General features: G+C 46.7%; 1 protein-coding gene across 2 annotated transcripts in view; it reads left to right on the forward strand.

Annotated features, from left to right (window-relative positions):
* ZNF598 (zinc finger protein 598, E3 ubiquitin ligase) overlaps positions 1-16,631 on the forward strand; it is a gene marked incomplete at its 5' end in the record, with an annotated part of 61,041 nt that overhangs the window by 36,665 nt on the left and 7,745 nt on the right. For both annotated transcript variants that reach the window (XM_082260627.1, XM_082260626.1), the window contains one exon: positions 7,012-7,156. In XM_082260627.1, coding sequence (XP_082116753.1) covers positions 7,012-7,156 — 145 coding nt within the window. The remainder of the gene's footprint in view (positions 1-7,011; positions 7,157-16,631) is intronic.

The raw sequence follows: 16,631 nt of genomic DNA on the forward strand, positions 1-16,631 counted from the left end.
CTGGATTGCGGATCCGACCAGCACCTGATCTCAGTCTCACCTGGAGCGGTCTACCCTGCTTGGACTTTGCTGAGCACGTGCACTCAACTTCTTTGGTTGACCATGGTGAGGCCTGTTCTGAGTGGAACCTGTCCTGTTAAACCCCTGTATGGTCTTGACCACCATGCTGCAGCTCAATTTCAGGGTCTTGGCAATCTTCTTCTAGCCTAGGCCATCTTTATGTAGAGCAACAATTCTTTTTTTTCACATCCACAGAAAGTTCTTTGCCATAAGGTGCCATGTTGAACTTCCAAGGACCAGTATGAGAGAGTGAGAGCAATAACACCAAATTTAACACACCTGCTCCCCATTCACACATGAGACCTTGTAACCCTAATGAGTCACATGACACAGGAGAGGGAAAATGGCTAATTGGGCCCAATTTGGACATGGTCACTTAGGGGTGTACTCACTTTTGTTGCCAGTGGTTTAGACATTAATGGCTGTGTGTTGTTGTTTTGAGAGGAAAGCAAGCTTGTACTGTTGTACAAGCTGTACACTCACAGATGGTAGATAGATATAAAATCTTGCAAGAAAAATGCATCCCTTTAAATTCTATGTATGTACTCACACTGGTCCATTGCACTTCCGTTGTGGTGGCAAAAATCTTGCTTGCTACATTTTTGTTCAATTAAAAAAAAAAAAGTTTGAAATGCATTGAAAACACAGCAAGAACGCAACAATAACGCACCTGTTACGTTTTCCATGCGGTTTTTGAGTCCTGTTTAAAAAAAACACCATAAGCACAGTAAAATTGTGGTAACATCGTGTGTGTGTTGGCGCCATTATTGGCAACTTTTTTTCTATTGGCAAAATTCAGAAAACACCCTTTTCGGCTGCTGAAATGTCGGTGCATCTCTATTAGGGTTGTCGATTTGAATCCCACCCATGGTACCTGCCTTGAGTTTGCATGTTATCCCTGTGCCTGCGTGGGTTTCCTCTGGGTCCTCCAGTTTCTTCCCACATTCTAAAGACCTGCTGGTAGGTTAGTTAGTTAGTTCCTGTCTAAATTTGCCCTAGTATGTGTATATGAAAGGGAGATAGGCTTCTTTCACACGGTCTGCCTCCGTAGGTGGATCCGTGCTGCTCAGTGGGGGATCGATACACTGATCCCCACTGAGCAGGCAGGTGACAGCTCCATCTCCGCTCTGTGTGTGTGTAGAGAGAGGTGTCAGAGCCCCACTGCTCTCTATAGGGGAATCAGGGGGGACAGGCGGTCCGCTCTCATCCGATCCCATCCAATTCCGATCCCCTGGACGAATGGAAAATAGGGTTTCCATACGTCTGGATTTCACGGACATGATCGGATGCGGATGGCAGCGGGTGTCAGCGGACATTTCTCCGCTGACATCCGCTGCCCCATAGGGATGCATGGAGGATCCGATCAGATCTGCCTAAAAAAACTGACAGGCGGATCAGATCGCTCGTGTGAAAGGACCCTTAGGGACCTTAGATTGTAAGTTTGAGGGCAGAGACTGATGTGAATGTATAATATATGTGCAAAGTGCTGTGTAAATTGACAGTGCTCAATAAGTACCTGTAGTAATAAATAAAAAAATTAGTTTGAAAGTGGCTTTAGAGAGGCTGCAGGAGATCAACATCGATAAGAAAGAAAATGTATTAGAATATATTATTTTAAAAAGAGGCAATTGTCTATAATGCAAAGTGCTTTAGCGAGCTAAATGTCATTCAATTAGAGTTTACTACTTTAGGCCCGGTTCACACTGGTGCGACATGCGCTCCGACTTTGAGAGCACATGTCGCACCCCGTTTAGTGCAATGTGGAACCTGTTCGAATAGGAGCGACTTGAGTGGCTCCAACTTAGATAAGGATTCCTGCACTACTTTTGGTCCGACTTCAGCACGACTTGCATTGACTTCTGTTAAAGATGTCGTATGCAAGTCACGACGAAGTTGCGCTGGGATGTCGGCCTTAAAGTTGCATGAAATGTGTGAATCGGGCCTTGGGGTTCAGGACATGCAGTCAGACTTGCTCAAGAAAGCTGAATAATTTACATGTGTATGCAACACGCCAACAAAATACTCAATCAGTTTAAAACCTGCAAGGAACCGGCACAATGAGAGCCCCCCAGTTATTTTAAAAAATACAAATGTTCCCCAGCTCTTAACCATATCACTTTGCAGATTCTTGGAAGTTTTTTTTTTTTTTTTGCAAACTTACGTTGAGTGCTGGGTAGCTCTTGTATTCTATAGATGGATAATGACGGTTATAAACGTATCATTTTGTCTGTACATGGATACACAACTCTCAGTATTGTAGAATGGACAGAAGGGTCAGAATACATGCTTAGACATGTCTAGTGTTCTCTGTAAGGACCTCAATTTGGCTTTCCATCACAGCACTGCAAATATTCTGTACTAATATGAATTCTAATATCATAATAAAGTTTACCAATTCTGCATGTTGATTATTCTTTATAGAATTAATATACAGTGCATCCAGAAAGTATTCACAGCGCTTCACTTTTTCCACATTTTGTTATGTTACAGCCTTATTTCAAAATGGATTAAATTCAATATTTTCCTCAAAATTCTACAAACAATACCCCATAATGAAAGAAGTTTGATATCTTTGCAAATTAACAACAAAAAACAAAAAATGCAATGTACATATTTACAGCCTTTGCCATGATACTCAAAACTGAGCTCAGGTGCGTGCGGTTTCCAGTGATCATCCTTGATGTTTCTACAACCTGATTGGAGTCCACCTGTGGTAATTTCAGTTGATTGGACATGATTTGGAAAGGCACACACCTGTCTATATAAGGTCCCACAGTTAACAGTGCATGTCAGAGCACAAACCAAGCCATGGAGTCCAAGGAATTGTCTTTTAGACCTCTGAGACAGAATTGTTTGGAGGCACAGATCATGGAATGGGTACAGAATATTTTTTGCAGCATTGAAGTTCCCAATGAGCACAGTGGCCTCTATAATCCGTAAATGGGAAGACGTTTGGAACCACCAAGACTCTTCCTAGAGCGGGCCGCCCAGCCAAATGGGAGTGATCAGGGGAGAAGGACCTTAATCTGGGAGGTGACCAAGAACCTGATGGTCACTCTGACAGAGTTTCAGCGTTTCTCTGTTGAGAGAGGAGAACCTTCCAGAAGAATACCCATCTCTGCAGCACTCCACAAATCAGATCTTTATTGTAGAGTGGCCAGACAGAAGCCAGTTCTCTGTAAATGGCACATGATAGCCCGTCTGCAGTTTGCCGAAAGGCCCCTGAAGGACTCTCAGACCATGAAAAACAAAATTCTCTGGTCTGATGAAACAAAGCTTGAACCCTTTGGTCTGAATGGCAAGCATCATGTCTGGGGGAAAACAGGCACCGCTAATCACCTGGCCAATACCATCCCTACAGTGAAGCATGGTGGCGGCAGCATCATGCTGTGGGGATGTTTTTCAGCAGGGGGAACTGGGAGACTAGTCAGGATCAAGGGAAAGACGAATGCAGCAAAGATGAATGAAGCAATGGGCAAAAGAGTGAAAATACAAGAGTCCAATTACCCCCCGAAACAATGCCAGAACAGGTCAGAAGCACAGAGGTTAAGAAATAAGCTCAGAGTCCTGTCTACAAATGCTCGCAGTTTAGGTAAAAAAATCAATGAACTTGGGTCAATAATGGCATCTGAGAATGTAGATTTAGTGCCTGTTACGGAGACATGGTTTAATGAAAGAAATGACTGGGACATAACCATACCAGGGTACTCTTTATACAGAAGAGACAGAGAAGGCAAGAAAGGAGGAGTGGCCCTGTATGTGAAAGATAGCATTAAATCTATCCTAATACAAGTTGGTGAGGCCAACATAGTCAGTTTGGGTTACGTTGCAGTTTGCTAATCATGCAGTAACTCGTGTAGGTGTGATATATAGACCACCTGGTCAAGTTAAAGAACTAGATGATCTACTAGTTGAAGAAATAGCTAAAATGACAATGAAAGGAGAAGTTATCATTATGGGAGATTTCAATCTTCCAGATATAAACTGGAAAACTAAAATAGCAAGTTCTACCAGGAGTACAGATATTCTAAATTCCCTACTGGGGTTGTCTCTGCAACAAGTGGTTGAGGAGCCAACCCGGAGGGAGGCCATTTTGGATTTGGTATTCACAAACGGGGATTCGGTATATGATGTCATTGTAGGCGAAACCTTGGGATCTAGTGATCACCAGTCAGTGTGGTTTAATATAAGAACTGTGAAAGAGTCACACCACACAAAAACAAAAGTTTTAGATTTTAGAAAAACAGACTTTTCAAAAATAAAATTAGTCATAAATGAGTCCTTTATCAGACTAGAACGGATTACATGGAGTCCAGGAGAAATGGGACTACTTAAAAGGTGCATTATTGAAGGCAACAGAAAATTGCATTAGACTTGTCAGTAAAAGCAAAAAAAGAAGAGACCACTGTGGTACTCAGCAGAAGTGGCCCAAATCATTAAAAATAAAAAGCTAGCATTTTGTAATTCTAAAAAAACCCAGAGCAATGAAGATAAGGAAATCTACAAGATTAGGCAGAAAGAGGCCAAGCAAGTTATAAGAACTTCTAAAGCGCAGGCAGAAGAAAAACTAGCTCAGTCTATGAAAAAGGGGGATAAGACATTCTTCAGATATATAAATGAAAAAAGGAAATTAAAACAAGGAATAACTAAATTAAAAACAAAGGACGGAAGGTATGTAAAAGAGAATAAAGGGCTAGCCGACTGCCTTAATGAATACTTCTGTTCAGTTTTTACAGAAGAAAAAGAAGGACCTCCACTTGAAAGGATGACTAATGAATCGTTTGATGCATGTGTCTTTACAGAGGAAGACGTTCTAAGATTGCTGTCTAAAGTGAAGACAAATAAGTCACATTATTATTAACAGGAGTCGTCCCGGAAGATTGGAAATTGGCAAATGTCGTGCCCATTCACAAGAAAGGTAGTAGGGAGGAATCGGGCAACTATAGACCAGTGAGTCTGACATCAATAGTAGGCAAATTAATGGAAACCCTATTAAAGGATAGAATTGTGGAACCTCTTAAATCCCATGGATTGCAAGATGAAAAACATGGGTTTACTTCAGGGAGATCATGTCAAACAAATCTTATAGATTTTTTTGACTGGGTGACTAAAATAATAGACGGTGGAGGTGCAGTAGACATTGCATATCTAGATTTTAGTAAGGCTTTTGACACTGTCCCACATAGAAGACTTATCAATAAACTGCAGTCATTGAGCATGGACTCCCATATTGTTGAGTGGATTAGGCAGTGGCTGAGTGACAGACAACAGAGGGTTGTAGTCAATGGAGAACATTCAGAACAAGGTCATGTTACCAGTGGGGTACCTCAGGGATCTGTACTGGGACCAATTTTGTTTAATATCTTCATAAGTGATATTGCAAAAGGCCTCGATGGAAAGGTTTGTCTTTTTGCTGATGACACAAAGATATGTAACAGGGTTGATGTTCCTGGAGGGAAATGCCAAATGGAAAAGGATTTAGGAAAACTAGAAGGATGGTCAGAACTCTGGCAACTGAAATTTAATGTGGATAAGTGCAAGATAATGCACCTGGGGCGTAAAAACCCAAGGGCAGAATATAGAATATTTGACACAGTCCTGACCTCAGTATCTGAGGAAAGGGATTTAGGAGTAATTATTTCAGAAGACTTAAAGGTGGGAAGACAATGTAATAGAGCAGCACGAAATGCCAGCAGAATGCTTGGATGTATAGGGAGAGGTATAAGCAGTAGAAAGAGAGAAGTGCTTATGCCGCTGTACACTCAACACTGGTGAGACCTCACTTGGAGTATTGTGCGCAGTACTGGAGGCCATATCTCCAGAAGGATATAGATACTCTAGAGAGAGTTCAGAGAAGAGCTACTAAACTAGTACATGGATTGCAGGAAAAAACTTACCAGGAAAGGTTAAAGGACCTTAACATGTATAGCTTGGAAGAAAGAAGAGACAGAGGGGATATGATAGAAACTTTTAAATACATAAAGGGAATCAACTCGGTAAAGGAGGAGAGCATATTTAAAAGAAGAAAAACTACCACAAGAGGACACAGTTTTAAATTAGAGGGGCAAAGGTTTAAAAGTAATATGAGGAAGTATTACTTTACTGAGAGAGTAGTGGATACATGGAATAACCTTCCTGCAGAAGTGGTAGCTGCAAATACAGTGAAGGAGTTTAAGCATGCATGGGATAGGCATAAGGCTATCCTTCATATAAGATAGGGCCAGGGACTATTCATAGGATTCAGATATATTGGGCAGACTAGATGGGCCAAATGGTTCTTATCTGCCGACACATTCTATGTTTCTATGTAATGTACAGAGACACCATCGATGAAAACCTGCTCCAGGGCCCTCTGGACCTCAGACTGGGGCGAAGATTCATCTTCCAACAGGACAATGACCCTAAGCACACAGCCAAGAAAACAAAGGAGTGGCTATGGGACAACTCTGTAAATGTCATTGAGTGGCCCAGACTTGAACCCAATTGAATATCTCTGGAGAGATCGGAAAATGGCTGTGCACTGACGCTCCCCATCCAACCTGATGGAGCTTGAGAGGTCCTGCAAAGAAGAATGGGAGAAACTGCCCAAATATAATTGTACCACACATCATACTCAAAAAGACTTGAGGCTGTAATTGGTGCCAAAGGTGCTTCAACAAAGTATTGAGCAAAGTCGGTGAATACTTGTACATGTGTTTTTTTTTTTTTTTTTTCTCCTTTTTTATTTTTAATCTGCAAAGATTTCAAACAAACTTTTCATGTCATTATGGCGTATTGTTTGTAGAATTTTGAGAAAAATATTGAATTGAATCCATTTTTGAATAAAGCTGTAACATACAATGTGGAAAAAGTGAAGCGTTGAGAATACTTTCCGGATGCACTGTATCTGTTACATTTAGGAAAATGATGGCTTGTGTTGCCAACAATATTTTTTTTTTTCTTTTTTTCAAGGGTAACGTTTTGCCCCAAAACGTACTTGGTACCTGAACATTTCCAGCAGAGGAACATTGACCTGATTAATTCCATCAAGGACTATCTTCACAGCGACGAGTCAAAATTCAATGAATTTAAATCCCACTCTGGCCAGTTTCGACAGGTAGGGTATATTGTACTGCTAGTTTATGCGTATACTGGTAGATGTTACACAGGGCTGTAGGAATTTTCTTCCCATTTGTACATTGGCTTATACTTTATTTTTGAGTGCTATAAATGTCATTGATTTGCTTCCATTTTAAAGTGTAGGTCCAACCAAAACATTTTTTATAGTTTTAAATAGTGAGGAAGGTTTAGAACCCCTGTTGTTGTTGTTTTTCTTTTTTTTTTTTTTCTTTCTTTTTTAAATTGGAGTCGCAATACAAAGCATACAGTTAACAGAAAATAAGCAGGTGTACCCGGTTGCATCACATTATATTATATAAGTTGAATTTCAGGAAAGGTCATAAGCTACCAAAAAGATACATAGATGATTACAAGCATCTGGTAACCTTCCATTAAGGTCCCTTTCAGACGGCCTTTCTGATCAGGTCCGCCTGTCAATTTTTCAGGTGCACCTGATCGGATGCTCCATGCAGCCCTATGGGGCAGCGGATGTCAGCGGAGACATGTCCGCTGACACCCGCTGCTCTCCAATCTGATCCTGTCAGTGAAATCCGGACGAATAGAAACCCTATTTCTCTTACGTCCTCTGACAGACACAGCCTCTTCCAAGTTTCATCACTATAGGGTAATGGCGCCCTCTGCAGGAGCAGGCTAGGTAGTGAAACTTCATTAAAAAGCTTTAACTAGACACACCTTTAGGGGCTGTCCCTCTCGACATTACCCTCAGACACTTAGAGCTTACTAATCAGTTTTCTCTATCGCTCATTGACAGACGTAGTCCTCGGTGATACAGCACCTTCGGGTTATGTTGCCTCCACAGGAGTAGGACTAGACAGGAAATAAAATGCTCTGGCCACACCCTAGGGGCAGTCCCAGAGGGTATATCCTCTCTCTCTCTCTCTGCCTCAGCAAATCAGTTTTTTTCTGTCTAGTCAGGAGTAAGGACCTAGATACCTTGCTGGGATCTTCGGTCCTGGCAGGATTTTTTTCTTAGAAAAGATTTTTTAGACAGCTTTTTTTCCTCCAGTGTTCCTGTGAGATCTTCAAGCAAGAAAGCTGAACTGGGCGACGGGCTGGATGTTGAGATCCAGTGGTCACCCCAGTTCAGCCTACGAGCGCGTGCAGGCCATAGCTCCGCGCTGGGTCGGCCGCGACATTGTCCCACTGGAGGGACTGACCCTGCGAGTTAAACGTCTCGCTGAAACGCCAAAGACCATGAGTCACGGCGTCCGTATTGGTCGACAGCCCTCCAACTTCGGTGGAGAGGGGTACTGTCAGGAATGGCGCCCGCCTGGTTCCGGTATGGTGAGTAGTATGTTCCCCTTTTCCCCCTGACGGGTCTTGTGGTGAACGCGGGCCCCTCTCTGTAATGGTAAGGATGGGTTCCCCTCTATCCTATAACATGTCACAGATCCCCCTAATTGAGTGTGATTTTTGTGTACAAAAAGCCAGCAGGCTTGGTTTGGGAGCTGACAATCTAATTACAAAGTATGTTTAAATGATTGTAATATGTGGCAGCACTGGAAGCTTACTGTGTTACAAGAAGTATCCTACCTGTCAGAAGTCACAGGACAGGGATGCGGCTTGCCTGGTCATTCCTCCAGCTGAAGCAGGTCTCCCGACGGCCATGCGGTTCCGCCAGGGTTCGGTACCGCCGGTCAAGCTGATCTCCATGAGAGAGAGGTTTTGCGATGCCTAGTTACTGCAGGACGCCGCTATGCTGTGCAAACCGCCGTAGATCGCACGAGGCCGCCATTTTGGCGTAGCCTCGTGTCTGCAGCATGGGGGCGGCCATGTTTGAGGTGACTTCAACACCTCGTGGAGCTAGGGGAGGCGCCGGAAGGCGTGCAGAGGGGCGGAGCCGCCTCCTTTCTTCCTGGGCAGCCAGCCAAAAGACTTCCTGTTTGTGAAGACAGTGCTGTAACCTGTTGCAAGTGAACTCTGAGCATCAAGTGGTGAGCCTGGGGGTCTATCTCTCTCTCTCGCTCGATAGGGATCCCTAGCAGGTAACACTAAGGGGCTTTTGTGGCGCTGGGGGTCTGGAAAAAAAAAAAAAAAAAGTTTTTTATTTAAGTTGGATTGAAGTTTCCGGGTAGTTACTGGAATAATCATGGACCCTGCCACACAAGTACCCCCACCTGTTTCCCTCGAGGGGGCCTCGGGACCCACCGGTGCACAGAGTATGGATGCATTTACAGCAGTTTTGGAGTCTATGGTGGCTCGGGTGGAGGCGGCCTGTCAGGGACTGGGGTCAAGAAAGCGACCCCCGCCTACCCCTATAATATCTGACACCTCTGACTCAGATTCAGAGATGGTCACTGCAGCTGCAGGTCCCTCTGCAAGGGCTGTTATCTCAGGTAAAGCTCCCTCAGACAGTGAGGAGGATGTTCATTCTTCCGCCATAATTCAGGAAGAAGCATTGGTGGACGCACTAGTTGTGGCGGTGCGGGAAACCTTAAGACTTGAGGTTTTACCGGCAGAGGCAACTGAAACAGAGATTCCCTTTGGTACTAACAAGCCCATCAAAACGGTGAAGGTTTTTCCTGTACCCAAGTGTTTTGGTAATAAAATTAAAGGAGAATGGGAGCATTCTAAGCGTACCTTTACTATTTCCAAACGTATTGCTTCCACCTATTTCCAGGCTGAATAAAGCCACGGTTATCCCAGTGGATGACACTTCGTCCTTTAAGGATCCGGTGGATCGGAAGATGGAAGCGGAGTCCCGCACTATCTTCTCCCTGATAGGGTCAGCATTTAGACCAGTAATTGTTATTGGTCTAGTTTCCCAGACACTTACGGAATGGGCGAGATTGGTACGCCAAGACCTTAGGGGAAAAGATATTCCCCAGGAAACATCTGATTTGATGGAACAGATTATACAAGGGCTACAGTTTATCTGTGACGCAGCCTTGGACACTACTCCCCTATTAGGGCATGCATCTATGTCAGCGGTAATCCTCAGACGTGTGCTGTGGTTAAAATGCTGGTCAGCTGACCTAGGTTCCAAAAAGACCTTGACGAATCTCCCTTTTCAGGGGAATCGCCTATTTGGGGCCACCCTAGATGAAATCATTAAAGATGCCACTGGGGGCAAGAGCACTTTCTTGCCACAGGCTGCTAAAGCTAAGGGACCTTTCTTTACCGCCCATAAAGGGTTCGCACGCCCGGCTGGAACAAGCGGGAAAGGCAAGACTCCTCCAGGAGGGTTCTAGAAAGGCTGGTCGGACAAACAGAGGACCGACTCAGCCAAACCCGAAGCAAAGGATTACACAGCCTGAAGGTGCGCCCCCACCCGGTTTGAGGGTGGGGGGACGTTTTCACCGGTATTCAGGACATTAGATCGAGCATCGACTACTACTACCGGTGCGATTCTTCCCTTCCAACATTTAAGTACTACAGGAAGCGGTAATTACCGTTCCCTGAACAGATCTTTTACTTTACCTTTTCCTAAGATTAGTCTCAATTCCACACAGGAATCGGATCTGGTTGACCAGACAGACCAAGAAGCCTCTAGCCGGGTGACTTCGGTCCCTGAGATTCAACCAGGAGAGATCACCGTTCCTGATAGGAATCAGGTGTCGGATAAATGTGTGGGAACAGAGAACTACCAGACTTTCTCGGATGGTCGGGGCCAGATAGCTCTAGGGACGCCTGGTTCAGATCCAGTCAGTGCCAGTGGTCCTAGAAATTCTAGGCTGGCCTCGCCAAGCCGGGCCTGGCCGACTTGGACTTGCTAGTCGCGGACGTTCCGTGGGAACTGCGTCTCAGGGAGTGTCTGCGGTTTTGAGGACCAATCTACCATTGTGCTTTACAGTCGCTGGGTTTAATGGCCTGGCCATTGAGACCCAAGTACTGAAGGACAGAGGGTTGTCGGCTTCAGTCATTCCTACCCTTATTAAAGCAAGGAAAGCGACTTCCAGCAGAGTCTTATTCTCACACATGGAAGACTTATATCGCGTGGTGCGAATCTTTAGGATTTCCTCCACGTACCTATTCGGTGACTCGAATATTGGCCTTTCTGCAGAAAGGGGTTGAGCAGAAGCTAGCCTTGAGCACCATCAAAGGTCAAGTTTCAGCATTAGCAATCTTCTTTCAGAAACCTTTAGCTACCAAGTCCTTGGTGCGGAATTTCATCCAGGGGGTGCGGCACCTGGCTCCACCAGTCCGCGCGCCCTTACCGCCCTGGGATCTTAATTTGGTTTTGTCGGTTCTACAGAAACCTCCTTTTGAAAACATCAGGGAGATTCCCTTGCTTACTTTATCCCAGAAGGTGGCCTTCTTGGTGGCTATCACTTCTGCACGCAGGGTGTCAGAACTGGCTGCTTTATCATGCCAGTCCCCATACTTGGTGATTCATAGGGATAAGGTAGTACTCCATCCTAAGCCATCCTTTCTTCCTAAGGTGGTTTCAGATTTTCATCTGAATGAAGATATTGTACTACCTTCCTTGTGTCCTCAGCCCAATCATCATCGGGAACATGCATTGCATTCCTTGGATGTGGTTCGGGCAATCAGGGTATACCTGAAGGCGACTGAATCGTTCCGTAAGACGGATTCACTTTTTGTGATCACGGATGGCCCCAGAAAGGGGTTGCCTGCATCTGCCGCGACTATTGCCAAATGGATTAGACAGACGGTGGTACAGGCTTATTCTATTAAGGGTCAGAGTCCTCCGTTCCCTGTTAGGGCGCACTCCACTCGAGCGCTCAGTACTTCCTGGGCCTTTCGCCATCAGGCGTCAGTGGTCCAGGTATGTAAGGCGGCCACCTGGTCGTCGGTACATACCTTTACAAAATTTTATAAAATTGATGTGATGGCATCAGCGGATGCCTCATTTGGCCGCAAGGTTTTGCAGGCTGCTATTTGAGGAGACCGGTGGTCTACCTCGAGGGTTTTTTTCTGTTTGAAAACTTTTTTTTGTTGAGTCTCATCATTAAGGATGAGCATTGTAAACTTCTAGATGGGATTTGATTTCCATTTTCCCACCCCTCATTTGTGATACTGCTCTGGGACTTCCCGAAGGTGCTGTATCACCGAGGACTATGTCTGTCAATGAGCGATAGAGAAAAATGGATTTTTGTAAAATCTTACCGTAAAATCCTTTTCTCTTAGCTCATTGAGACGTAGTACCCGCCCCTCTGTTTTTTTTTAGTTGGGTTAAATTCTCTAAAGACTGCTTTTATGACATAACTGATTTGCTGAGGCAGAGAGAGAGAGGATATACCCTCTGGGACTGCCCCTAGGGTGTGGCCAGAGCATTTTATTTCCTGTCTAGTCCTACTCCTGTGGAGGCAACATAACCCGAAGGTGCTGTATCACCGAGGACTACGTCTGTCAATGAGCTAAGAGAAAAGGATTTTACGGTAAGATTTTACAAAAATCCATTTTTTGCTGCCTAGCTCAGGAGTAGGACCTAGGATACCCTGCTGGGATTCCGGTCTCACCTTTTTTTTTTCTCTTTGAAAAATGTTGTTTTATTTTGTTTTCTCACTCACTAACGCTAGCTAGTCAGGGGATCCTCCTGGAGAACTACAAGCGACAGCTGGGCTGGGCTTCGCACTGGATAATCTAGATCCTTATGGTACCCCTGCCTGGCCTACGAGCGTGCGCAGGTTGTGGTCCGCTCAGGCCTCCCCACGACGGTACCCCGACGGATGGGGAAGAGCCTGTGGAGGAATTGCTTCGCCAGGACGCATCAACCCTGGAACGCCCTGTGTTGCAGCATCCCCTCTTGGTTGACAGCACCCCCACTCAGGGTGGGAGGTATGGTATGGTGAGTGATGCTACCCCCGTGTCCCTGGGACAGTCCTCTGGGGGGGTGGGTGATGTGGGCCCACTCCTGGGGATGTCAGAGCTGCAATCTCTGTGGTGTCCCCCCTGGTCAGTCTGGACGGATCCTGCCTCTCTGCTCCTTATGGGGGCGCTCTATCAGCGCCCACTGCGTAGGGGGTGTAAGGCTCTTGCCTTGTCCTGGGTGGCTTCCTATGGTTGATTCCCGCGGTGGCCAGGGTTCCTGGGCTCCTGACTGTCGGCGCCGTTTTCGGCCGCCATTTTGGGTAAAGGCATGCCTGGCCTCATCAGTGTAAGGGCAGCAGTAATTTTTGCATAACGTGCTTTTGGCGCTGTTTTCTGCGCCATCTTGGATGTGGGCAGCCACGTTGTAAGAGCAGCAGCCATTTTCCCTGTGTTTTCTCCGTATACTTTTATTGGCATCCATGTTTGTGTGGCTCAGGGCACTGTTCGCCCTCTAGTGATTTAGGTCACTTCCTCCTGCCATCTTTTCACTTGCTGCAGAGAAGCGTGGAGAGCGGTTTGTTTTCTATATCTCTGGCACTATAAGGGGTTTTCACTGCTTTTGGGCATTGTTCCTTAGACACATTGCTTGCTCAGTTATTTAGCATTATAAAGGGGGACTCCAGCAGCAGCGCGGGGTTGCGGTGCAGACCGCAATCGCCGATTTAAAGGGCCAGTGTTCCATTTTTTTTTTATATTCTGCTACTTTGGAGTCCCAGGGTGACAATTTCACCCCAGAGCTTGTTTCTGCATCCGGGACTTCCGAATCGCCTTCCCTAGCTTCTTTATCTACAGCCATTGAAACTTTGGCATCCAAAGTTGATCTTATGATGTCACAAGGTAATGTTCAAAAACGGCTGATGCCCTCTCAGTCTTCTGATTCAGAGCCTGACATGGTTGCCACGGACATTGCCCTCCCTGAGGGATCCCTGTCCGCACACTCAGATGGGGAGGAGGAGGAGTCATCCTCTGCTGCACCGCGGGAACGGGCTTTGGTTGAAGCACTTGCTCGCTCCGTTAGGGAGACTTTGAACATTGATGATGAGCCCACCCTGTCCGGTAAGCAGGTTTCCTTCGGGTCCCGCAAAGCCCAGAAGTTGGGTCAGGTTTTCCCCTGCCCCGAGGAGTTTCACGATATCGGTGGACCACACTGTTTCTAGGTTGAATAAATCCACGGTGGTTCCCATGGAGGACTCCCCGGTGTTTAAAGACCTGATGGATAGGCGCGTGGAGTCACTTTCCCGCGACATGTACTTGGTGGCGGGTTCAATCCTCAAGCCGGTGTTCACTTCCGTTCTGGTCTCTGACGGTTACGGAATGGATTAAAGTGCTTAGGCGCAACTTGGTGGCTGAGTCAGTTCCACCAAATTTCATTGAGCTCACGGACCAAATGACCCAGGCCATGGTGTATCTGTGTGACGCGGCCCTGGACGAGGCTCCCCTGGTCGCAAGATTGTCTGCGGTAGGGGTTGCACTCCGCCGCATGGTGTGGCTGAAGAGGTGGTCGGCAGACCATGCCTTTAAAAAAAAACGTGTCTGATATCCCCTATTTGGGGGAACGCCTTTTTGGGGACTCCTTGGATGAGATTGAGATTGTCAAGGGTCTCACAGGGGGTAAGAGTACCCTCCTGCCCCAATCCGCGAAGGGTAAACATCCCGCACGTGACGGGGTCCTTCGTTCAAGGCTCATCGGGGGCCCTTTCATGCCTGAGGGGTGCAGGAAATGGGAAAATCCTTCAAGGCCTCCATCGATTTTTTTTTTAAAGGATGCGTATCTGCACATCCCTATCTACGAAGGTCATCAGCGGTATCTCCGCTTCGCAGGGGCAGAGGAGCACTTTCAATTTGTGGGTCATCGATTATCTGGACGAGCTCGTGTGCCACTCTGTCGGGCGATCTGACGGTCACGGTTTAGACGCTGCAGGAGTTCGAGTAGACCATCAACTTCCAGAAGTCGGCACTGACTCCGTCAGTACGTCTGCAGTATCTGGGAATAGTCCTGGACTCCGCTCAGGCAAAGGTTTTTTCTACCAGTGGTAAAACTCCGGACGTTGCAGGGCGAGATCAAGTCCCTCAGGGACAACGATCTCTCCTCCCTGCAGACCTGAATGAGGTCCCTGGGGCTGATGGTTTCAGCCTCTGAGGCGATTCTGTTTGCCCAGTTTCACACAAGGACTCTGCAAGCAGAGATTCTTGCCAAATTGAACAGGAATCCCCTGTCCTTGGACAGAATGGTTTGTTTGAGCAGTCTCCCGAGGACGGAGCTTTCGTGGTGGCTTCTGTCACCCACTCTGAACCAGGGCAAGTCCTTTCTGCCCCTGTTGTGAAAGGTGATCACCACGGATGCCAGCCTGACGGGCTGGGATGGAATACTGGACATCTTTTTGTGCCCAGGGGACGTGGTAGTCGGAGGAATCATCCTTGCCGATCAATGTTCTGGAGCTCAGGGAGATAAAACTTAGCCTGCTCCATTGGGCGACTCGGTTGCGTGGTCGCCCAGTTCGGGTTCAGACTGACAATGCCATGGCTGTGGCTTACATCAATCACCAAGGGGGCACCAGGAGTGCCCGGGCGGCCAAGGAAGTGGCCGAGATTCTGTCTTGGGCCGAGACGCACGTTCCAGCTATCTCTGCTGTTCATATTTCTGGAGTGGAGAACTGACAGATGGACTATCTGAGAGGTCAGTCCTTGGATCAGGGGGAATGGTCCCTGCATTCGAAGGTGTTTTGGCTCCTGTGCGCCTGATGGGGGACTCCAGACTTGGATCTGTTCGCATCTTGTCTCAACAAGAAGGTGGAAAGGTTTGTGGCCAGAGCACGAGATCCTCTGGCAGACGCCACGGACGCGTTGGTGATGCCTTGGCACCAGTATTAGCTGATTTATGCCTTTCCCCCGATTCAACTGTTGTCCAGGTTCCTCCGCAGGTTGGTGTTGGAACAGGCGCAAGTGATTCTGGTGGCCCCAGACTGGCCTCGTCAGTCTTGGTACGCAGACTTCGTCAAGATGGTCGTCGAGCCTCCCTGGCGGCTACCTCTGAGAGAAGATCTGCTGTCTCAAGGGGCAATCTTCCATGCTGCTTTACAGTCTCTGGCTTTATTGGCATGGCAGTTGAAGGCCAGGTGTTGAGAGACAGGCTCTCTCTGATGCTGTTATTCCTACCTTGCTGAGAGCTCGCAAGGCTACCTCCCAGGAAGATTTATCATCGTACCTGGAAGGTGTACATTGCTTGGTGTGAATCACAAGGGTTGCATCCTCGCTCCTTTTTGGTGGCGAGGGTCCTAGCTTTCTTGCAGAAAGGTATGAAACAGCGTTTAGCATTGGGCACGATTAAAGGTCAGGTGTCGGCCTTGGCCATTTTCTTCCAGCGTCCCTTGGCGACTAATTCCCTGATTCACACCATTATTCAAGGTGTGTGTCATCTGGCTCCTCCACGGAGGGCTCCCTTGCCTCCGTGGGATTTGAATACGGTTTTTGTCCTTTTTGCAATGACCTCCCTTTGAGAACATCAGAGAAATACCTCTGCCGGTGTTGTCCCAGAAAGTTGCTTTTCTGGTGGCTATCACTTCTGCTTGCAGAGTGTCTGAATTGGCGGCTCTGTCCTGCCATTTGCCTTACCTGGTCGTTAATAGGGATAAGGTTGTTCTGCGACCCAATCACTCTTTTCTCGCTAAGGTGGTGTC

The sequence above is a fragment of the Pelophylax lessonae genome (assembly GCF_965119305.1).
Source record: "Pelophylax lessonae genome assembly, chromosome: 6".
NCBI classification, from domain to species: Eukaryota; Metazoa; Chordata; class Amphibia; order Anura; family Ranidae; genus Pelophylax; species Pelophylax lessonae.